The 25,029-nt window shown below is 39.8% G+C and overlaps 2 protein-coding genes across 4 annotated transcripts; one reads left to right on the top strand and one right to left on the bottom strand.

Moving 5' to 3' along the window:
- Window positions 1–1,498: 1,498 nt before the first annotated feature.
- Window positions 1,499–14,451, top strand: cUnh19orf44 (chromosome Un C19orf44 homolog). Its single transcript, XM_080430865.1, has 10 exons — window positions 1,499–1,864; window positions 2,937–3,107; window positions 4,819–4,946; window positions 5,154–5,268; window positions 10,004–10,376; window positions 10,804–10,880; window positions 11,572–12,094; window positions 13,283–13,372; window positions 13,698–13,864; window positions 13,997–14,451. Exons 1-10 carry the CDS (start codon window positions 1,784–1,786, stop codon window positions 14,084–14,086), a joined length of 1,815 nt encoding a protein of 604 aa, XP_080286991.1. The 5' UTR covers window positions 1,499–1,783; the 3' UTR covers window positions 14,087–14,451.
- A 578-nt stretch (window positions 14,452–15,029) lies between these two features.
- On the bottom strand, window positions 15,030–22,480 carry LOC308087286 (aldo-keto reductase family 1 member A1-B). 3 transcript variants are annotated; one of them, XM_080431063.1, is made up of 9 exons: window positions 22,353–22,480; window positions 20,578–20,673; window positions 20,090–20,209; window positions 18,405–18,556; window positions 17,555–17,750; window positions 16,776–16,975; window positions 16,055–16,127; window positions 15,805–15,891; window positions 15,030–15,326 (listed from the first exon to the last, which is right to left on the bottom strand). In XM_080431063.1, the coding sequence occupies exons 2-9, from the start codon at window positions 20,656–20,658 to the stop codon at window positions 15,261–15,263; spliced, it is 975 nt and encodes a 324-aa protein (XP_080287189.1). In that variant the 5' UTR covers window positions 20,659–20,673; window positions 22,353–22,480; the 3' UTR covers window positions 15,030–15,260. The 3 variants fall into 3 exon arrangements, with proteins under 3 accessions (XP_080287189.1, XP_080287188.1, XP_080287187.1); XM_080431062.1 differs by having other exon boundaries at window positions 16,776–16,971; window positions 17,551–17,750; window positions 22,261–22,396; XM_080431061.1 differs by having other exon boundaries at window positions 22,261–22,396.
- Window positions 22,481–25,029: the final 2,549 nt, after the last annotated feature.

Genomic DNA, 25,029 nt, shown 5'->3' with positions numbered 1-25,029 from the left:
ACATAGTTTTTGCACTTTTTCTATTTACAACCCGTACATCTACGTAAACGTTCAAATTACAGATATAATGTGCTTACCTTATGGCCACGGATGTTAAAAGTATTTACGGGTCATAAAAAATACCCGTATCTTCCGTATTGTTCAACAAAAAGCATTTTAATCCGATCGGTGGTCATTTTCACATAGAGTTATAAGGTATCAGAGTGCAATACACCTTCCAACCGATGGAGTCGCGTAGTTGAAAGCATATTGTGAAAATACGGAAAAAATGGCCACCGATCGGATTATAATTATTTTTATTGAACAATACGGAAGATAGGGGTACTTCTGATAGCCCGTACAGTATTTTGACATTTATGGCCATGAGTTCAGCACTTTATATTTTAAATTTGAACGTTTATGTAGATGTACGGGTCGTAAATGAGGAAAGTGCAAAAACCAGGTTGACGTTCATCCTCACCTCAGATAGCCCTGAAACATGACTGTCAAATCATGACAGTCATGTTTCAGGGCTAATCTGAGGTCATTGAACCGGTTTATAGTAGTTTCTCTTTGACGGGAACCCCAGCACAGATAAAGACAAAACATTATCAAGCCCTCAAAGTAAAGATAAATGAAGGGTCAAAGGGTAAAAAAAAGAAAGAAAGAACACGGGCCCCTCCTCCCGCATTAGAAGGACAATATCAATCACCAGAACCAAGCACATATGTTTTTATAGTGAATCTAACATGGTTAAAATGGAGTTTGAAGTTACAGTGGGTTCATGGAGGTGTCTGACTTTAAAGCCAGAGTATACGTTAAAAAATACCCCAGATTTCGACAGACTCCATATTGCATATTCTACATAAAACAGATATGACTAATGGACAGTGTGTCAGTGACAAACATGCACAAAGGTCATCGGTACGAGGCAGCAGTGGTGGTACAAGTACTCACATTTCTTACTTAAGTAAAAGTATGAAATACTTTTCAAAATGAACAGAAGAAAAGTACAGAAGTATTGGCATCAAAATGTACAAAAGTAAATGTACTCATTATGCAGATTGTCCCATTTCATAAGTTTTCCGATGTATAAAAAAATCTTTTGAAAATATCAGATCTACAAGCTCACAATGCACGCGAGAGCTTGCCTTGTAGAACTGCTATTTTCCAAATAGCCAAAGTCTAAATAGGGCTGATCGTGGTTAATGTATGTTTTGCAATAATAATCTAAATTTGCAATAATAATCTAAATCTACAAAGTAACGATCTAAACTGTTCATATAATTGTAGAGTGGAGTAAAAAGTACAATATTTGTCTCTGAGATGTAATGGAGTAGAAGTAAAAGTAAAGAAAATTGGAAATAAAGTAAAAAAAAACCTCAAAATTGTACAGTACTTGAGTAAATGTACTAAGTTACTTTCCACCATTACTGGTCCTTATTGCTTTCCGTAGACGCATGTAAATGATGTCATTCATAAAAACAACAGTGGCTCCTCCTTCCTTGGAGACGACGCTACAATGTAGCAACCAGAACAGAACAGATCTACAATGTAGCAACCAGAACAGATCTTAACAATTTAACAATGACAAAATCCTTAACGTGAAGCTCAATTTGAGCCAAACGGACAAGGACTTTCACATCGCTGATCGCAGCCTTGTGGATTTTAATGATCCCTGACTGTCTCTTCTGTAATATGCGATTTACAAGTTCAACTATACACATTATACAGGCTCTTTGCAGCGTCTTTAAAAGGCTGATTGGATGTAGATCGTGTTAAATGTGAGATTGTGTTTTTAAACATGTGGAAACGTGGTGGTCGAAGCTTAGCTTTAGACCGAGCTGAGGCTCTGCTCTCTGGGAAAACAACTCAAAGGGAAGCAGTAAGTCTAAAACATTTACCTTCTTCTGGCCAGTGTTGTTGTGGTGTCAAAAACACTCCTTACAAGCTTGAAGATGTCATTGTGCTCATAGAGTATTTGCAGAGTAACTAATCCCCACCCCTTGCTCTAGAACAGTGGTTCTCAACATGTGGGTCGGGACCCCCCAGGGGGTCCCCACATGATTTTGAGGGGGTCCCTAGATGACAGTGAAGTGACAATTTAAGGACTTTTAAGACCTTTTTAATACCTCAAAAAGAAAGAAAGGAAAAAGACCATTATTGCGTCAAAAGTAATCAACAAACTATACTATAAAAACTGGTCAAACATTGGCCAAATTGTCAAATAATATAAGAAAGAGGCAAACAATTTGAAAACAGCCGATTGTGAGCTTGTGGATCTGCTATTTTCACAATATTTATCTGTGGAAACGAAAATGTAATGCCTCAACTCCTACATTCCAAGTGCTTATCAGGGTGGGGGGTCCCCAGTTCAAATATGATTATTTTGGGGGGTCACGACCTGAAAAGGTTGAGAACCACTGCTCTAGAATGGCCACTACGCAGTGGTGGAAAAAGTAATCACATTGTTTACTTAAGTAAAAGTATCAATACTGCAATATAGAAATACTCTGCCGATCTACAAGCTTACAACTTGTAGATCGGCTATTTTCAAATGGCCGAAATGTAGGGCTGAAGTGGGTAATGTATGTTTTCGTAATAATAATCAAAATCTACAAAGTAACTAGTAACTAAAGTTTTCAAATAATTGTAGTGGAGTAAAAGTACAAGTAAAGTAAAAATGCCTCAAAATTGTACTGAAGTACAGTACTTGAGTAAATGTACTTACAGTAGTTACTTTACTTGTTCTAGAATGGCCACTACGGTATTCTATATCGTAATGTATGGAGCAGCCATTCTATGACACACACACACACACACACACACACACACACACACACACACACACACACACACACACACACACACACGTGAAATGGAGGCTCTGCTCTTTTTTTTATTCGTTAAATCATCAATACATTGTTATCTGTTTCTTCTCCTCATCGTTGCTCCAGGTTTCCATAGATGAGTCTGACACAAAGCGAACAGCCCCCCCACACATACAGACTCCATCACTGAACCTGAGTGATGTGTCTTGGGTCAGATCAGTGGGTGAACATGGACACAACAACCCCAAGGGCTCTGCTGCTGAGAAGAAGTGGGAGAGAGAGGGGGGTCCAGATAAGGTAATTAACCCTTTAAGACCGGGAACGCATCTGTGTCATTTTAAGATTTCTTTGGGCTATTCAAAAATAGCAGAAATAGCAGCCACGCTATGAGCTTGTAGATCTGCTATTTATTTATTTTAATCGTGAAAATGTGTGCAAATCTTTGAATATCTTTTTTTCCATAGCGAACATTTTTAACTCTGTTACAACTTCTGGGGGGGGTGCCTAGAACAAAATATTTTGAGATGGGGGTCCACGGCCAAAATTCATATCATTTTGGGTGGTCCTTGACAGGAAACAGTTTGAGAACCACTGATTATAGCAACATATTTTTTTTCCAAAAAACTGTTAGGATTTAGACGACATTTTTAGAATCCCCCAGAAGCAAAGATTTGAGTTACAAATGTTTGCTTTGAAAAATATATATATTCAAAGATTTGCTCAAATTTTCACGATTTTTCTAAAATAGCAGATCTGCAAGCTCATAGCGCGGCACTCGGTGCCGCGCTATGAGCTTCGACTAAAACAACTGTTGATTTAGTCGACTACAATCTTATGATATTTAGTCGACTAAAACTAGACAAAATCTAAAACATTTCAGATGACTAAAATATGACTAAAACTAAATGGAATTTTATTCAAAAGACTATGACTAAAACTAAATCAAAATTTGCTGTCAAAATCAACACTGGCTCCTCAGCCCTGCTTGGGCCAGTTCCATCTGTTGTTTGTTTGTCTAGTGCCAGGAAGGTGTTAGAGCAGACATCTCTATTTCATTGGAAATGTAGAAAGATGACCTGCCATCACCAGAGATGAGTGAACAGGAGCATATATATCACAGGAGGAAAGAAAGGTCAAGCTCTCTCAAGAAGTGTGATCGTCTGAACTGTGAATGTTCACAGGTTTCTCTATTAGTCTGAACTCTTACTGTGACAGACTGTGGCAGTGTGACAGACTGAAAACACTGCTGAGGTGACTTCACACAGGACCCAATTTGTGCCCAGTGTGCTTCAGCACCCCCATAAAGGGGCTAAACGTGGTGCAAATCAGGCAACTGCAAAGATATCATGCTAATTTAACCCTCTGGCGTCTCACATTTTGTATAATGTATATATATTTTTTTGTATAATGCAATTTGAATGAATGCAATTTGAATGGGTCTTGGGTCATGGGTGTCCTGGCGGACTTGGAAGGATTAAATCATGTTTACAACTCCAATTAGGGACAGGTATGAGTGAGCCCATTCACCTTTTTGTTTGATCAGTCGCCCAAATACTGTTAGTTCAGGCCCTTCCACTCCAAATCCATAATGCTGCTTCCTTGCCTGTAGTGTTTCTATTTGGACAAACAGTGGGGAGGCAGCAGCTTTAATTATTCTGTAGGAGTCTCACTGAAAACGTTAAGTTCCATAAGCTGTCTGTCAACAATCCAAATCCACACTGAATGCAAATCTAAGTTACTGCCAACGGGTGCAGACCTTGACCGCTGTAGCTTTAGTGGCTAAACAACCATTCATATTTATTACAGTATTTACACTGCTAGTCACACATGATGCTCGCTGGGCTCACAGGTAAAGGGCTCCTTTTTCTGTAATGTCACTGTGCTTATATTTATAATTTGACCTAGACTATATCATGGTTGGGTATATGATGTTAGCTTGTAACCATACATAATGGTGGAAAGGCAAGGTCCGCACCGCTGTGTCTGACCTCTTAATTTCTGATCCAAGGATCCAAGACCTGAAACCTCTCTTGGAGGAGGGAGCAGGTTTCTGAAGAAGACTGTGCCTCCCGTTTCGACCAGCAGCCAATCTCCAGCTCTCATCAAGAACCAGACGGAGCAGATTTCTGAACACCGGTACGAGTGTTAATTAAATCAATTGGTGTGACATAGGTCGAGTTGTAGAATGTGTCCTGCTGGAGTCAAAACAAACAGACTGATATTACTGATCATGTAATGCTCCGATGAGATGTGCATATTCGCCAGTAATAAAATACTTTATTAAGGAAATACCTTTGTTTCTCTCTGATCTCTTTTTCAACCCGTCCTCTCCTGTGTGCTCAGGTATGTATCATCTTCCCAGCGCAGCTCTCAGAGTGCTGCCCTGAGTAGTCTGGATTCAACTGAGGACAACCTGCTAAGGCCGAGGGGAAATTCCTCCATGCAAAGAACTGGAAAGGTAAGAGTAGATGGATGGATTTACTGATGTCAATTTGCAGTTTTTCTTTTATTGGTGGAACAGACATGAATGAGAGATTAAGATTGATTCCTTAACCCATTCAGAAGGGGAACGCATCTGTGTGTCATTTTAAGATTTCTTTGGCTATTCAAAAATAGCAGATCTACAAGCTCATAGCGCGGCTCCGAGTGCTATGAGCTTGTAGATCTGCTGATTTTTTAAACGTGAACATTTGTGAAAATATTTGAATATATTCTTTTTTAAAGGGAAAATTTTTGACTCAAATCTTTGCTTCTGGGGGTCCCTGGCAAAAAATATTTTGAGATGGGGGTCCGTGGCAAAATACATATAATTTTGGGGGTCCTTGAAGCACTGATATAGAAACATACGTTTTTCAAAAAACTGTAGGATTTAGAAGACATTTTTCTAGAATCCCCAGAAGCAAAGATTTGAGTTCAAATTGTTTGCTTTAAAAATATATATATATTCAAAGATTTGCACACAATTTCAAGATTTTCTCAAAAATAGCAGATCTACAAGCTCATAGGCATAGAGGGCCACGCGATGAGCTTGTATATCTGCTATTTTTTAATAGCCAAAGACACCTAAAATGACAGATGTGTTCCCGGTCTTAATGGGTTAAATGATTTCAATTTATTGTTATTACAGTCTGCATGTAATCACACCAAATCCATGTATAATAATGCTTTTTTTAAGGGTTTGCTGCCATCTAAAGGTTCAAAATAGGCCAAAAGGGCTCGGCTGAGCTTGGCTGATGTAAGCAATGCAGCTAATAAAATTTATAAACGGGTGTGTTTAGATTGAAGTATGTCAAAAATGAGGTGTGTCATTGAGAATACTACTTACACAAATGACAGATCATTGGTTGAGAGAGATCGACAGGAAAAATATGGTGGGAGCAGTATTACTAGTCTATAATAGCGCAGCCTTTGATGTGATTGACCACAAACTGTTAATTAATAAACTTGGGTGTTATGGTTTCACCCCTTCAACAGCGATATCATGGTTAAAGAGTTATCTATTTAATAGAGCTCAAAGACTTTTTTTTTTTTAAATGGCAGCTTCTCTGATGCTAGACGGGTTGAGAGTGGAATTCCTCAAGGAAGTTCACTTGGTCCTTGATACAACAATATACCCACAGTTGGAGAGATCAATGACTGAATGGGTGACTAGCAACAGATTATTTTTAAACATACAAAAAACAAAAGGCATTGTATTTGGTACAAACGTTTCATTGAGCTCTAAACCGTAGTTAAACCGGAAGCTGAACAATGTAACTATTGAGCAGGTTGAGGAAACAAAGCTCTTAGGGACAGGTCGATTTTTAAAGAAGGGTACCCCTGGAGAAAATGTATGTGCCCTGATCTAAAATGCCATGACCCTCCCTTTGACTAAAAAAAATCAATGACCCTCCCCAAGTGATTAAAAAAAAAGTGACGATTAAAATGTGCCGATAGGTATTGTCAAGATGTCATACTGTATCGTAATATTTAAAAAAATATATAGATTTTCTTAATTTGTTTTGCCGGTGAAAGTTATAGGAGTTCTTACTGTATGGTGTATGATACGAAATGTAAAGCTTATCATAATCACAGTAATTATTAATCATGTCTTCCATCATATTCAAGATATTTTGGAGAGAAATTAAACAGACTCCAGTCACTTTCAGTTTAAAGCACTGCAGAGGGGATGTGTTGTGTGTTAGCTGATGCTCGTTGACGCTCGTTAATGTGACATGCGTCAAAGCAGTTATGCCAGTCTGCACTCTCAAATAGGCCTACATCTAATCTAAGATTGTTTACATGGTATTATACTGTATCTGGTATTATAGTTATTATATTATTTTTTTGAGCTGTTGGAAATAACTAGGCTGCACTTGGTTCGTAAAGTCCAGATGACAAAAATATGAGGTTTGTGGAATTTATAGTTATGCAGTGTTATATTATATTATATTAGTTATATTAGTGTCTATCTGTAATCTGAAACAATGGGTTTATAGTTAGTGAGAACTTCACTTCTCCCTTACTTTTATTGTAAAAAACGGGAATTCCCGTCCGATTCTACTATGGCTCTCATGGGGAAAAAAAAGTTTTTAATATATATATATTTTTTTGGTCTTGTTTTTTTTTGTTTATCTCAAAGGAACTAGGAGATAATGCTATCCAAAAAAATTGCTGCTCCATTCACTTCAATGTAAAAAAATAAACGGAGGGAAAATGCACATTTTCATGGCACTGGGACGACACAGCCTGAAATAAGTCTGGCAATGAAAGAGTTAAGCTTGCACAAATGTATTTATTTGTGTGTACAAAGCACTTTGTAATTGTTTTTTAAAGTGCTTTATAATTGTTATTTTAAACTAAAGATGATGGCCAATGTTGATGATACATGAGAAAAGAACATTAATAATGTATCATATCGATATCATATGCCCAACATCATGTATGTATCGTGAAATTAGTGTTATCTTGACACCCCTAAACCTCCCCATCAAATACAACAACATGACATTTAAAACTGATAATATGTCCGATGTTTTGCTTTCCACAATGATTAGAACATTACTGTAGTCAGTCTTGCTAAATGCACAGTGTAGTGTCTGTAGTGGTAGCAGAATGGACAGTGTTCTAAACTTACATGTGGGAAACCCATTGAATCCCATAATTATTAACTACGGTGACTACACTGTTGCCTACATCATGGTATTTTCAACTGGTGGTCCGTGGAGGTATTGCATGTGGTCCCTGACCATGCATTTAGTAATGTAGGAAAGTGAAGATTTGTATTATATTTTATTTTATCGATGGTGGATACTGTTAATGTGCGTGACAACAGAAAGGATAGTCAACTCAAGGATGAACAGTGTGTATTTAAGGGAGGTTTTAGTACATCAAGGTAAATACAGGCTTTTATTTGATGTATGATGACGCATCAATGTTGTCAGTTACTTGGAAGTCGGACATCCGACTCCGAGTCAGACATCCGACTTCCAAGTAACTGACAACATTGATGCGTCATCATACATCAAATAAAAGCCTGTGTTTACCTTGATGTACTACAAAAACACACTTAAAAGAGGATATCTCTGTGTTGGAAATTGGGATAATGCATCTCTCTAATATGCCTAACACCTGTTGAAGTGTTGCTTAATTGTTCAACCACCATCGTTAAGACGCTGAATAGATTTGACTGGGTCGTTCACACTTGCTGTGCGTTGATGGCTTGTTAGCGACCGTCATTGATTCTAAATAGACCAAGGTGTTACTAGATTTGAATCCTTTGTATCATTTGAAATAGAGAGGGGTCATTGACCACTGTTCTGCTGTACTAAAAATGTATATAAAAAACAGACTATTTCATCAATTCAAAATTGCATGACCCTCCCTTGGATTCAAAGTAAAATTAGCTGACCCTCCCTTGTACTAAAATTAGAAAGGCATGACCCTCCCCTATTTTCCTCCAGGGACCCCCTTCTGTAAATTTCGACTGGTCCCTTAGGTGTCATCTTGGAAAGCAATCTATCATGGACAAGGCATAGATTCAGTGATGATTGCAAAGATGGGGAGGAACATATCAGTGTTTTTACCACCGCAACTGACCAAACAAGTCATTGAGACACTAAAAACAGTCAAAACAGCAGCTCGGCTTGCCCTTCAGCGTACATCAATGTCATATGTAAAGAAGATGCATGTCAAGCTCTCCAGGACGATAGTCACAGAGAGGCTGACAGTATCACTCCATGTCTTTTTTAAGAAATATCAATGCGTTAAAATATCCTACCTGTTTATACAATCAGCTAACATTATGTTCTAACACACATGCATATCAGACGAGACATGCCACAAGAGGTCGCTATCTAGTCCCTAAAGCCAGAGAAATTGGGCCGCTTTTTACTTCCTTCACAGGTGTTACCAATGATACTAATGAAGGCTCTGTTCCATTCTGGTCAAACAGAGTCAGGGTGCTGATATTGTGCACGTTGGCTCACTGGAAACACTCTGCTACACCAGTGGGTCTCAAAGTGTGGGTCCAGGGACCCTCATGGTTCCTTGAGGGGGTTATAAATGGCCCCTTACGGGTGTGTAACTCTGAGAGAGTACAAATGGAACCTTGAAATTAAAAGGTTTGAGAAGCACTGTGCTACACTAAATGGAACAGAGCCTTCATTAGAATCATTGGTAACACCTGTGAAGGAAGTAAGGAAGAGGCCCAGCTTCTTTCCAATATGGCTGCTGAGTTTGACGTCAGATCTCTAGAACGTCCTATGATCACTGTTGCTAGATCTCGCGAGAGTGTGCGCTGACAGACATGTCTCGAACAAAGAAAATGTATTCCTGATTTGTCTGTCTGAAAAATAATTTAGTTAAGAATGGGCCTAATATTAACTTTTTTCACTTCTCCCATTGGATTGAATAGGCTCATGATAACCTACAGTACTTTATGGTCTCCGAAAATGGGCGGGCAGGACCGGGCAACTACGTTACACAGATATAGAACGTCTAGTGAAGGTCGGGAGCCTTGCGTTTTATTGATTTGTGTTTTAGTTGTTGTGTTTAAACCAGCCTAGCCCTTTAGATGATTTTTTACCTTTTTAGATGGCACGATGAAAGCTAACAAAATTTCCTAGGATTTAACTCCATTTTAATCCTCTAGCGTCTGGCATTTTGTTTTATAATGCTATTTTGGGGTATAACTATTCTTTTCTTCTGCATAGTCATTCAGAAAAGGCATTCAGAAGGCCTCCTCCACTACTCCTCTGGCTGTCCATCCCACGGTCTCCTTCAATAGAGGCGCGTCCCACTCGCCTGCCCCTTCTTCTCAAGGTGGTTCCCCTCATCGCTTCACCCAGCTAAGCCCGTCTGCATCGGTCAGCAGTGCATCGGTTGCGTCGTCTCCTTCTCCTCCCCCCTACGGCTCCCCCTCTCCGTCTCCAAGCGTACGGGGCTCCGTGTCCAGGTCTAGGCATCTTCCCCTCTCCCTCTCCTTGGTCTCAGGACACAGTGAGGTGCAATCTCTGGAAGAGCTCTTCCTCGTGGCTCCCGGTTCAGATGATACTCAAAGTGAGAGGAGCGGTGCTTCCTCTGAAGGTGATAGCATTTATGCATTTAGGATGTTAAAGGGATAGTTCGCCCCCAAAATGACTTGTTTTCTATTGATTACTCACCCCATGGAGCCTTGAATTCATAGAGATTTTTTGGTTTTTGTCGCATTCCTGAGACAATAATTTGATGACGAGCGGAGTCTCTGGTAGGAGACTCAAATTGAGTCTCCATTGAGTCTCCTCTGCCGGTTATCAAATTATTGGCTTACGAATGCGACAAAAACAAAAGAACTCCATGAATTCAAGGCTCCATGGGGTGTGTAATTGATAGAAAATAAGCAAGTCTTTGGGTGAACTATCCCTTTGAAGGAATGCCTTACTATGCATCAAAAGCACCATGTCAAGTGTTGATAACATGGACAAATTCCACTGACTTGTTAGTATTGTGACCCTGAGATATGTTGTTATTGCAGACTTCAAGATGAACATCATGACATTAGATGACCTTGGACCTCTTGACCTCGGAGTTACCAAGGAAATGAAAAAACAGGTGGGAATGATGGCTTACAAATCTATACTCTTAACATGATAAAATAGTAATACAATAATGTATTTAACATGATGAAAATATGAATTATAGTACTATAGAGTTGTAGTGATATACATTAGTTGATATACTGTACAGAACATAGCATAGCACTACCTTGTTTGTGTGTTATTTTAACTCTGAAAGTGTAGAAATGGACCCATAAAGGTCCTTACACACCGGGACGATGAAGTACTGCTAATGGGGATTTGGTTAAAAGCAGCAACTATGCAGCGAGTGTACTTAACCCATTTAGACCGGGAAAGTATCAGTGTCATTTTAGATTTCTTTGGGCTATCTTGGGCGTCTTTTTTTTGTATTATGTTTCTATAATCAGTGGTTCTCAAACGTTTTCATGTCAAGGACCCCCAAAATGATATGTATTTGGCCGCGGACCTCCCAAAGATTTTAGTTAGAAATGGTCGCTTAAAAAAATCTATATATTCAAAGACTTTCACAAATTTTCACGATAAAAAAAAAATAGCAGATCTATAAGCTCATACTCGGTGCCGCTCTATGAGCTTGTATATCTGCTATTTGTGAATAGCCAAAATATAATATAATGGTTAAAGTGGTTACACAGTATGCGTTCCCGGTCTTAAAGGGTTAAACAACAAGGCATGACATTAGACTGATGCGTTTGCTTGTCGTTTAGCCTAAACGGAAGGAAACCAAAACATCTCAACGCAAAGGCGGTGGTCCTGGAAAATCGACCGCAGATCAGCAGCAGACAGGAGATGAGGAGGAATTAAAAGTAGAACATCAGGAGGAGGAGGAGGAGGAGGAGGTGGGAGAAGAAGAGGGTCTGGAGGACTACCTGAGTGACTTTGAGAGTGAGAGCGGGACCGAGACGGAGCGCAGCGCGATCTCAGAGCGCCTGGGAGGAGACGGAGAGGAGGAGGAGGAAGTGTCGGAGGTGAGAGAGGAGGAGATGTCTGAATCGGGCGGATCCCGCGGGAGGAGAGAAGAGGATTATTCTAGCTGTTTCTCCAGCGTCACACGTACCTCGGGTCGCAGCAAAGCGTCTAAGTCGCCTACGAGGAGGAGAGATTCGTACAGCAGATCACATTCTGACTGGTCCTCGTCGTCTGACACGGTGACATCGCCGCCTCACAGGGCTGTGAGAGAGGCCGCCGTGCAGACCCAGCCTGATGTTCTGGCTTACACCTGGTCAGCAGGTGAGCTCGGCATTTCATTGGAACGACATGTGTAATATTTATATAAGGGGAGTGTAATATTTGGAGAAATAATGATAAAAGAAAACAAAATAAAATCTGCCCATAGTACCATTCCTACCCTACCAAACAACACTTTGGTGGAGGTTTGGGTTGCCATGTTGTATCTCCAAATACTGGTTGAGGTTTCAATAGGTGCTCTGTTTATAAAAAAAAATATGATGCAAAAAATATTCTCTGCAACGGGTTTTGATGTCACTATTTTAGAATACAAACGAACACAGACAAAGCTGATTCTCAAACGAACACAGACAAAGCTGATTCTGACAATATATAAGTATAACATTACAAAAATTACGGTTTGATTCCTCGCATCTTTCGGCTTTGTGTCGGACAAAAGAAAGGGTACTATAGAAATGCAAACTATTTACAAATACAAACTAGTTAGTATTTATGCAGCACGCAGAGAAACCTCATTCCAAGTTTTATCTCCATCTCATGAGGAGACAAAACCTGGAAAATAACTACTACCGAAAGTGTCTAACCGCAAGTACAGGAATGACATGGCTATACATTGTCCAGCCTACCGGAGCTTCCTGTAGCTCTTAAGCCGGTGTACTCCCTGTACTTTCAAGATTCAAGATGTTTATTGTCACAAGGATGTACAAGTATATGTACTGTGAAAAATGTAAGTTGGGCGTGCTCCATAATACACAGATACTGTATTTAAAAAAAAACTGTACATAAATTACAATACTAAACTTATCTAAAAGGTTAAAAACTGTTTTAAAAACGAAGGTCCAGACTGTTATGGGGGTGTGTGGGGTCCTTGATGACCCTCAGGGACTTCATGAGGCAGCGTTAGGTGTACAGCTCCTCCAAACTGGGCAGCTGACATCCAGCGATGCGCTCGGCTGTGCCCTTCTAAGAGCCTTATGGTCCCTGTCTGTGCAGCTCCCATACCAGCTGGTGAAGCTGCTTGTCGATCGCCCCTGGGTAGAAGGCCTTGATGATTTGTGGACTCAGGCCGAGCTTCTTGAGGCGTCTGAGTCCATATAGACGCTGTTGTGCATTTGTGACCTCTCCACCGCAGAGATATTTGCATACACTTGGAAGATCACAGGAAAGTAAGATGTTTGACTACTATGTTTATGCTGTATTAATCATCATCCTCTCGTTGACATTCTTTAGGTATGGCTGCGATGGGCCCTGCAGTGGGCATGGCCTATGTGGACCCAACCCCTGTGGCCAGTCACACTGTCAGTGCAGAGGCTGTGGAGGGTGAGACCACCTCAACAATCCCCATTCTTATCACCTACGCAGTTTTTCCTTTTTTATTTTGAGTCAATGTTTTGCCGTGCTCAGAAGAATTTTACAGATACTGGTTTCAGTGGAATGTTTGAGTGCCAGTGGTCTGTTTTACAGGCCGTTCCAACATGTTTTGGTGCTTGCATGCACAAAACGTATTTGTAGTGTATATGCCAAGTTTCTATGTACTGTATATGACTGTCCACGGAAGTATAAAGCAAGCAGCGAAGCAATAGATGATCATATCTGTGTGTGTGTGTGTGTGTGTGTGTGTGTGTGTGTGTGTGTGTGTGTGTAGCCCTTAGTACCTACAGTCCAGCTGTGTTTGCCCTGAATGACATGCTGAGACAGCAGCTGACCATGACCCGACATTTCATCCACACAAGCAGCCATCTGCACTCCTGTTTAGTGCAGAGCCTGGGACCAGCAGACTACTCATACACTACACTGGAGGATACCAAGGAGGTGGGCGTTCTCCCTTCTGACACACGCACACACACGCACACACACACACACACAGGATTTTGTTGAAATTACACACAAACGTGTGAATCTAAGAATATATAATTTAAAATAATACAATGTTTCTGTTTGCAGTTCATCCGCAAAAACAAGCCTCCCACACTGACAGTGGAACAAGCCCTGGAGGAGGTATTGCAGGAGATGAGGGACTACCATTATATCTGACTACAACCTCGACCATTATACCTTACCTAACCATGCCAGTCACCACTCACCACCAACTTCATGATGTGGGGTCAAAGTTGGAAAAAGTCCCATCTGCTAATGGAACTACTTTGTGCCAACTATTATAGCAGACATTTGGTGTCGTCAAATTTTTTTCTCAGAGACTATTTTTCTATGTATGAGAATACGTTATATCATGTTTTATTAAGCATTGAAAGTGGCCAAAAGTGTAAAAGTGGTGCTTGTATAAATGTATCTTATGTCACGATCATCATCGTACCTTTTCAGACACAGAATCATTTCACACATTTTCTGCGTAGCCGGTGTGGGCCACTTTGCTGTATGACTGTTATATATATCATTGATTGATTTTCTGCTATTGAAGAGATATTTAAAAAGGCTATTTTATAATAAAACAATTTAGAAAGGAATTTATTAGTTGTGAAAACTATGGATTATTCTTTGCAATCAAGTTACTTAAAGGAGTAGTTCACCCACAAAATTACTTATTTTCTATCAATTACACACCCCATGAAGCCTTGAATTCATGGAGATTCTTTTGTTTGTCACATGTCTAAACCAATAATTTGATGACCTGCGGAGTCTCCCCCGGTCATCAAATTATTGGCTTAGGAATGAGAAAAACAAATATTTTACTCTATCAAGTAATTGATAGAGTAAAAAATATATAAATGTTTTCCTTTAATTCTTGGTCCATGTTTATTTTGGTTTCCCCATTAGCTGTCGCTGGAACTACGGCTAGTCTCTCTGTCTTCCTCACCACAACATTTTGGAGGATTAAACCGTGGCATTTCACATAGTCATGCTATCTATTGATTGAACAGCATGAAAACCAGTTTTTGTAAATTGTTAACATTTTTATTCACAGTGCTATAGGAGTTCACAAATGGGTCCGGTGGTCAAATAATAAAGCACTTGCATGGGAAGTAACAAAAAAGTTTATTAAAAAATAACAGTATGTGTACAATCATACCATATTTTGAATGTTTCATAACAAATGGTAATCTGAAATGTCTTACGATAAGTGCAGGATTTGACATAACCCAATTAAGACCATTTCAAATGTTTGGGCCCAGGGCCATAGTGAATAACAAGGGGATGTGATCACGATGGAGGTGTTCCAAGGCACAGAAGCAGACAACAGTGGGACTCATCAGTATGGGTCATTGAAGGGGTAGTGTGGATGTCCAGCATCCCTGGGTACCTGCTTTCCTTCCACCTAAAATGATCAAATCAAAGGCTGTTAATATTTCCACTGTTGGGCAATGCATCTATTTATATACAGTATATATTTGTGGAATGCCATGATGTTTTCCATTTTAGTCTCATGACACCGACAGTTAATTGGAAAACAGCTCGTTTTAGCCTTTCTCAATGAAAATAATGGGCACTGCAGTGCTAGCACCAAATTGCAGTATTGAGCTGGGTTTCAGCATCTATCGGTAATTTGAAAGAGGGCCCCTAACAACATCAATAAGTAGTCTTTTTCATTTAGTAAAAGCATCCATGTAAAAGGGTTTGCTCTACTTTATAGGAAGTAGAGCAAATTTGGGGATTTGGGTTTGTGGATTTTCTTATTAAATATAGTGATTTATTTTTAAACGCAACATATTGGATAATCATTGCTAATTTGATACGGTATGTTGAACAAATACAGTAGTCAGTAGTATGGTGGAATGCACTGAGAGATCACTTACTTGGATCATTGGTACAATGTAACGCCAGCCTTTATTCAACTCTGTTATACTTTTCATCTCCTCGACTTCAAGGGTGAAGTCAAACACCTGATAACAAACAAATGCCAACATCTCAGTATGTCAGTGCCTTCCTTGTGATTTAGAAATTTAGAAATGATTTAGAAAAAAGTGATCAATATTGTGAATTTTCTTTTTAAATATTGACCGTCAGCATAAATATATCAACATATAATTGATGGTCCCAAGCTACCTGTAAATTCTCTTTGATACGGGACTCTGTTACACTTTTTGGGATTGTCACTACTCCTCGCTGTGTCTGCCACCTAGAAATGGAAGACAAACAATTAGCATGGACAGAAAATAATTCAACAAAGGCAAAAGAAAATTGTAAAACTGCTTGTACCTGAGAATGATATACACGTCCAAATATTGTCAATCATGTTTATCTGTTGCTTCTGTGTGCCATGAACAAGAAACCGGGTCTCAAAAATCACACTTTTACCACCATATTCTGTCAATATATAAGAAATTGGTCCTGGTAATTTGTGGAAAGTGAAATGGCTTATATTACCCTTGACAGAAGTTCTCTCACGCAACAAAAATGTACTTGTTATTTTATGTATTGGCAGAATCTGATTTGTTTGTGTTCGTTTATGTGCTAAAAGAGTGATTCCGAGACTCCTTTCCCTTTAAATGTGAATGAATGGAATTGCTTCATCCGGTTCCTCGATCAGAGTACATAAAAACAGATAACGGTGATAGACAATCTTTGTATATCATGCCCATGTAGCTATACAACATAATATATTCAACATTGTTTAAGATAATGGTGATACACAACAGTTTTAGGTATCAATAGTGATTTTACTTTATCTTTGCAGTGTGATGTGTCATTGAAACTAATTTCATAACATTATTGGCCTAACATCATTCTAGTGTTTTCTCTGGAAGAAAGAATATGTCAAAGTCACCTCAGGATAATCTGAGCAGGTGACTTGCTGTATTTCTTTGCCAGGGTGGCTAGAACTGGCTCATCAAGCAGGACAGGCTCATCTGGATGTTTCCATGCTCTGTCCGGAGAGCCCAGTGGGCTGTATGCCGTCATTACCAAGCCCCTGTCCCGACAATGAGCCTGCAGCTCTACCTGGGCCAAGTATGGATGAGACTCTACCTGCCAATGACAACATGCACACCCATGCACACAGATGGAGACAACCACACACAGTCAGACGCAGCACAGCCTTATGCATGTCTAATATACATTTTTGAAATAAGTTCTCATTTTGGAAATAAACCCAGAGGGGTTCTTGTACCCCTGGTTGGCAACCGCTGGATGGGTGACATAATTGTAGACCGTATACGCACAAATTTGAGAGAAAAATTATATACTAAATGTCTCACATTCCTTGAAGGACTGGGGTTAACAAAGTGACCTATGCTGCTGAACGAAACCAGACAGTACGGTTACAGTATATGTGAAGGAATCATGCACTGGCTATGTCTGTTTATATAAATTAGATCAGCAGAGCAAAATATGACACTATTGCAGCTTTTTACAAGAACAATAATTCATTCATACGCAGCTAGTGGACCTGAGGTTGTGAGTTCCCATCTATGCTAACTCTGCCTTCTGCATGTACATAATGTTTTTATGTAATATATGGCTGTTTGCATTATAACCAAGCGCAGTTAACGGTTATAATTTTTCCACCTTTTGTACCATAGGTGTGACATTTTCTGCCCCACCCACCTGTAGGACAGTAGGTTTGATGTTGGCAACAGAGAGAACGTCATCTATCTGCCGACTGTTGAAGTTTGACAGGCCAATGGCTCGGACAAGACCCTTCCCCACCAGTTTCTCCATGGCCGCCCAGGTCAAATTGTAGTCGATGTCATCATACAGCATTGTGCCAGATTCTGATTTGGGGAAAGGGGCCTCTCCACGTCTATGTTTACAAAAAGGAGAAAGTTTGATAGATTGAAAACAACCAAGAAAATACTGAACATGGAAAGATATTTGGTACCACCCTACTAAAACAGATATTTGGTACCACCCTACTAAAACAGATATTTGGTACCACCCTACTAAAACAGATATTTGGTACCACCCTACTAAAACAGATATTTGGTACCACCCTACTAAAACAGATATTTGGTACCACCCTACTAAAACAGATATTTGGTACCACCCTACTAAAACAGATATTTGGTACCACCCTACTAAAACAGATATTTGGTACCACCCTACTAAAACAGATATTTGGTACCACCCTACTAAAACAGATATTTGGTACCACCCTACTAAAACAGATATTTTGTACCACCCTACTAAAACAACAATTAAATGTAGATGCCAAATCTAAAACCAATAAAGCTTTAATTTAACATTTTAAAATGTAATTGTTATGTGCCAGCTAAAGCTGATGTCTCAGTTTTCATTCATTGATAGGCATTCTAACTCAATTCCTTAGGCGTGACCAAGGCTTGATAGATAAGATAAGATAAGACATTGTTAATATAAAGACATCGATATAAAGACATCGGTTGCACAATGTGTTTGTGTTGTGGGCCTGGATGTGATGGACGGACGGTTTGCTCACTGGAAGGCGTAGGGCCAGTGGATGAGGTACAGGTCCAGGTATTCCAGCTTCAGATCCTTCAGGGTCTTCAGGAGTGATGGCTCCACATCTTCTGGATGATGTCGGGTGTTCCACAGCTTGGACGTGATGAACACGTCCTCTCGTCTCAGGGCCTGATGCACATGGACAGAACACCAATCCAGACCCACAACAAACACAGGACAAACATATTATATTAGTTTACACATACGTTTGTATTACAGCGGACTCTCTAGTTTGTCCTTTATTAACCCATTAAGACCTGAAGCCGATTCTAGAAGTGTCTTCTAAATCCCAACAGTATTCTGAAAAACGTATGTTTCTATATCAGTGGTTCTCAAACTTTTTCATGTCAAGGAGGATGTATTTAACCGCGGATCCCCATCTCAAAATATTTTGTTCCAGGGAACCCCAGAAGCAAAGATTTGAGTTAAAAATGTTCGCTTTAAAAATATATATAGTCAAAGATTTGCACAAATTTTCACGATTTTTCAAAAATAGCAGATCTACAAGCTCGTAGCGCGGCACTCGGTGCCGCGCTATGAGCTTGTATATCTGCTATTTTTGAATAGCCCAAAGTGTAAAATAAAGCTTTTTAGCTCAAATCTAAAAATGACACAGTTCCAGGTCTTAATGGGTTAAAACGGCTGGAGCCACTAACACGAACGAGCGAAAACGGTTTCGACCAATGGGCTTGCGCAACGGGGCTGCGCACCGAGGCGACGCAAAACGTGTCACAGAAGCCCCGAATAGGCCTCCCCCATCACATTTCACAACCCGGAAGAAGAGGTGATTTCGGCCCATGCACTGGGTGAGCAACTCAATGCAAGTAGATGGGCCAGGATTTCCAGTGCCCTCTCTATTATTTTTTAACTCTATGGGTAAAGGTCACTGTAAGCTAGCAGCCCTATTTTATTAACTAAAACTAAAGCGAGAAATGCATAAAGATATATAACCAGGTGGAGCCACTGGCCTAGTGGTTAAAGGAGAATTCCAGTCATTTTAGATGTTTGCTTTGATGTGTCACTAATCACTCACCAACATATAAAGGGCCGTTGAATTTCTCCAGAGAAGCCCCTGTTGTCCATTGTGGAGACCCCACATGAAGCTAGTCCTTGGTGTTGCCAGATTCTGTGAGAGAAACAAGCAACCAGCTCCATGTCGTTCTGCATGAACGGCAGCTCATAAGGGACATTCAGTGCATGTTTGAGTGTCAGTACACTGCATAATGAGGATTAGTGGAAAAAAAACGAACTTTGGAGCTGCTAAAATAGACGATTTTTGTTTATCCGCATTACTCCATTATGCCAGTGGAAGGGGTCTCCACAATGGACAACAGGGGCTTCTCTGGAAAAATTCAACGGCCCTTTGTATGTTGGTGAGTGATTAGCGACACATCAAAGCAAACATCTAAAATGACTGGAATTCTCCTTTAAGGCAAATATAGGCTCTAATGCCGAACCCAATGACCTTTGCTGCGTGTCACTCCCCGTTTCCTGTCTCGCTCTACTGTATACTATCAATAAAAAAATATCTTTAAAAATATATATAAATACTGTATATATATATATAACCGAACTAGACCTATTGGGTCCAGTTTGGTTAATGAATAAACGTTCTGTAAAGATTTAAGGAAATGCTGTTTGCTGAGCTTCATGTTAGTTTACCTTGCCAGGGCCAAGCATGTCCTCTAGCGCTTCTCCAATCTCAACCTCATTGCCGTAGATGGCAGCACAATCAATGTGACGATACCCAGTTTGCAATGCCCAGGTAACGGCTTCTTTCACCTGCAATCCAAGAATGTGGGGTGGAAGAAAATGTTATGGGTCACTCTAAAATGCCTATTAATACTATATAAATTCTTACTTATTTATTCTGTCTGTATCTTTATTGTTTTACATGCACACGTGGAAACAAAAAAAAAAAATATATATATATTGGTCAGAAATGTAAAACAGCATATTGTACAGTAAGACATTAAAGCTAAATGGATAAACACAGAAAATCTCACAAGTACAGCGGTTTGTGAGATTTGCTCCGGACACACACACAGGCGGCTAGACTCCTGCAGAGTGATGCTGTAAAAATCTAACCAAAAAACAACACTAAAAATGGTCAGATGATCAAACAATGACCATAAAAGTGAAGGAGCTACCTTTCCTGGCTCACTCTTCCATGTTCCAAGTCCAATGAGGGGCATTTTCCGCCCCGTGTTGAGAACTGCAAAGTCATTCATGGCTCTTAGAACCACCTTAATAAAAGACAAGGGAAAAAAACATGTCAACCTGATACTAGAGGACAGGGTTGCATGCAAACAGATAGATTGATATATCCTTACACAAATATCAGCTTTTTAACACAATTTTGTTTAGGTTTCAGAGACGCTCTAGTATAGTTTAGTTATTATTTTCATTCTCAATGGTCTTACTTTGAATTCCTCAATCCTGTCAAGACATAATGTCCTCCCCCGAGAAATGGTGTGTGCACACTTAGGCGGAGTTATGTAAAAGGTAAAGCTACATGGTTATGGATGCTTTTAGTCTTATCAAGCATACCTAGTATGTTCCCACAGCCCTATGTTCTGTCAAAACCAACACTAAGCCTAACTGTGCTCACATGAATGTTTTTTGACTGGTTATTGGAATGATGATGTCTACTTTTGTTTCACAAGTTAATGTATTGGGTCTGCTTTTGATGATGTTCATTATTACTATTAATATAATTTATCTTTGTACTTGATTGGGTTTTTAGATTAGTGTTATTCTATTTTAGAAAAGCTTCCTGTTGAAAATTAGCACTCTTTAAGCAATGCATCTGGATCGTCCAATGTGATTGTGATGTCCATGTCAAATAAATAAACATAAAATAAACCCCAAACTGAAGGAACATAGGTCTGAGGGAACACAGGCATGACTAACTAAAAGTTAGTGCTGACTGAGCAGAAAAAACTGATGGAAATGTCCTGTTTGTCCAGTGAGTCACGCGCACGTCAGCTGATTTCCTGACAAATTCCACAAAATAAATGTTGACCAGTCACCACACCTGAATCTATAGTGTCAGGATTCCATCTTTTTTTGGAATAAGCTTCTCCAATAAACCACATTCTCCTGGCTGGATAACCCGTCGTAGTGAATTCAACACAAAGGTTCTTGTCAGGAATGGTAGACACTGACTGTACGTGTGGCAAGTGGTCTTCAAGTTGCTGCATAACAGCCAGTCATGGCTGAACTTTAACCTGGTGCACTTTCTCCATTTACGGCCCGTGCATCTACATAAAAGTTCACATTTCAAATATAAAGTGCTTACCTCATGGCCACGGATGTTAAAATCGTGTACGGGCCCTCAGAAGTACCCGTATGTTCCGTATTGTTCAATAAAAAAGCATTTTAATCCAATCCGTGGCCATTTTCTCATAGAGTTATAACGTATCAAGAGTGCAATACACCTCCCAACCGGTAGGGTCGCGTAGTTGAAAGCTTATGGAGAAAATACGGAGAAATGGCCACCAATCGGATCCAAATGCTTTTTATTGAACAAAACGGAAGATACGGGTACTTTTGAGGCCCCGTACAGTATTTTAACATCCGTGGCCATGAGGTAAGCACTTTATATTTGAAATATGAATGTTTATGTAGATGTAGGAAACAAAAAATGGAGAAAGTGCAAACACCAGGTTGAAGTTCATGATATGACAGTCAATGTATCAGGGCTACCCACAGACATACCCTACTAAAATGAACAGAAATCCCGTGCTGTGAGTAAGGCAGTGCTTTTCATTCGTTATTAAACCCTATTATCTACCAACTCAGAAACATGCCATCGACGTTACGGTACTCACCAGCTTAAATGTACTCTCACGATATAAATGATGAAACATGTGTGTGAATTTAAATAATGACTGCATGGCTGCTGTTAAAAGTGCTCACTTACAGTGTCAGTGTTTATATGTGGAAATCCAAGTGTCCTGTTGTCTCTGAGCTCCTGCGAGGTAAAGAACACCGTTGACTGCCAGCCAGAGGTTCAATAATAACAATTCTTTGTAAAAAAAATGTACAGACCTTTCCCTTTCCGGGATGTAGTTTTATTCATTTCCGGTTTCCGTGAGGTGAGCATTGGTGGTTTGCAGCTCCATCTGCTGGGCAACAGCTGTAATTTGGATAATTAATTAAGGTCATGACTGGATAAACCAAATTCAGATTTTAAAATCAGAATATAATTGTTGTCAGTCTGTCATGTTAAAAAAAAAGGGTCTAATAGTGTTGTGGATTAAATGTGGCTCTCTGATTCAAGATGTTTTTATTGCTCATAAGAGAAAAAATATTTTTCTCTGGGTTTCACAGACATTGTAGCATCAATTGCAGCAGCAATATGAAAACATAAACAAGGAAAGGACATTACATCATATTGATGCTGTCAGTCTTGCTCAAATATGAAGCTAGGGCAGGACAGTGGATCTCAGGTTATGAATTCCAAAACATAAGGAAAAGATTCACACAAAACAAATTCACAATATGTGAATAATATTCAGGGATTTACTTTCTTGGCTTACTGGCAGTATGCACAAGAAATTGTGCATACAAGAATTGACACACACAGACGGCATTGACATTATGAACTTGCTGGGAAAGTTGCTTATGTACACAGGCAGCATTCCATGTTTGACAATAGTGGTGTTGTGAATACAGCATTAGGGCCTGTTTTGGAAGTTAACCAAGAGGCAGGCTACTACTAAAGTTGTTTGATGCTACCTGTGACTGAAAGTGGGATTACCGTACTGAATATCTTGAGCTCCTTCACCCTGTGAATGAGTTGCTCGACATGGACTCTGTCTTGCAATAGACCGAGAGTCCTTCCTGACCTTGGGCACAGACAGTTGACAGTTCTTAGACAAGAAGTCAGGTATATAGATGTTACAGGGTACACAGTCCTCCACAAGGAAACCCTTGTCTACCATGATGGCCATTGTTGGTTTTCACAGATGGAGCCTGCATACAGAGCTGACACAAAGGTTATTGCACCATGAGGAGCCATACCAATCAACCATTTAAAAGGTGCAGTAGGAGAACTCATCACTCTGAAGAAGAAGAGAGTTTGTTGTTTGGCAACGGGAGGAGGCTTCACATCCGCTTTATATTTTAATACTTTCATACTTGCACTGATCACGTCCAAACCAGATTTGGCACAAACAAGGGGTCGTTCTCCTGCTATGCAACAAAAATGTGGAATGCCCTACCAAAAGTAGTGAAGGAGTTACCATACTCTCCTTCAAAACTGTCCTGGCTAAAAGAGTACCTTCAAGTGGCTGCAATTCGAAACTGGCCCCTGTAAAATGACTTCATTGTCATCTGGGGGTCCCCAGATGACAATGAAGTGACAATTTAAGGACTTTTAAGACCTTTTTAATTAAAAAACATAAAAAGACCATTACTGCATCAAAGGTCAGTCAGCACTCTACAGGTGTAACGAATGCATTCAGCAAATTTCATGGCAAGCTGCTCAATGCACATTACCTTTTGCTATATCTTGTATGCAAGTGTAAATTCTGGGCTTTCCTCTAGCAAGGCACCAGAGGAAATGGCACTAGAGAAAAAGGGTCACCAAAATCAGTAAGGGTCATCCTCTAGTCTAGGAAGCATGAAGGTGCACATCAAATTCCAAGGCTATGCAGCCAACAGGTAATCGAGATATCTTGTTATGGGCCGTGTGTGTGTGTGTGTGTGTGTGTGTGTGTGTGTGTGTGTGTGTGTGTGTGTGTGTGTGTGTGTGTGTGTGTGTGTGTGTGTGTGTGTGTGTGTGTGTGTGTGTGTGTGTGTGTGTGTGTGTGTGTGTGTGTGTGTGTGTGTGTGTGCATGAGGATGCACACACTCTCATTAACTCTCATTATCTCTACTGTCTTTGCTGACTTCATTACATCCACAACTGATAGCTTTGTTGTGTTGTGTTTGAGTCAAGAACCCCACAACAGAAAATAAATCCTGCAACAGAGGTTGCGATTTGTGTTGACAGTTTCACAAGCCCATTAAGACTTAAGTGTTTGGTTGACTGTGTGAAAAGTAGTTGTAGAGAGGAACACGTGTTCCGAACACATGTTTGGGCCGTTGGTCTCTAGGGAAAACTGACTGAATACAAATACCTTCAAAGTCCTCATGTTGCCAAGCAACAAAGTGACTCTTTTGTACTGTTAAGTGGCACATGGTTTCCTGAGAAAGGAGCGAAAAAACGTCTTAATGTCACCATTTGATAACTACTTAGATGATATTTTCAATGTGAAGAAAATACAAAATGATCCAGGTGTAAGTAAAGCTTGTGTGCTGCCTCACCTGACAACTTAACTCTCTGGTCCACCCATCAAAAATAATGTTATTGTACCACCGTGTTTTCAGACTGTTACCACAGTCATGATTTATATTTTGTAAATCAATTACTTTTTACTTTTTTGAGGCATATTGAGTTTATATTGTAGGAAATGTGTTGTTTAAATGTATTTTCTATTTCATGTTCATGTTTTTTGTTCCTTTCTAATGCTCACCTCCCCTTGTGGTGACTGCACATACAGTAGTATCTACAATCCATTCACTTCTGTGTATGTTCTTATGACAATTATACT

The sequence above is a fragment of the Gymnoscopelus braueri genome (assembly GCF_963280865.1).
Source record: "Gymnoscopelus braueri genome assembly, chromosome: 6".
Classification (NCBI taxonomy): Eukaryota; Metazoa; Chordata; class Actinopteri; order Myctophiformes; family Myctophidae; genus Gymnoscopelus; species Gymnoscopelus braueri.
Note: the sequence above shows the minus strand (reverse complement) of the source record. Positions and strands in the feature narration are given on the sequence as shown.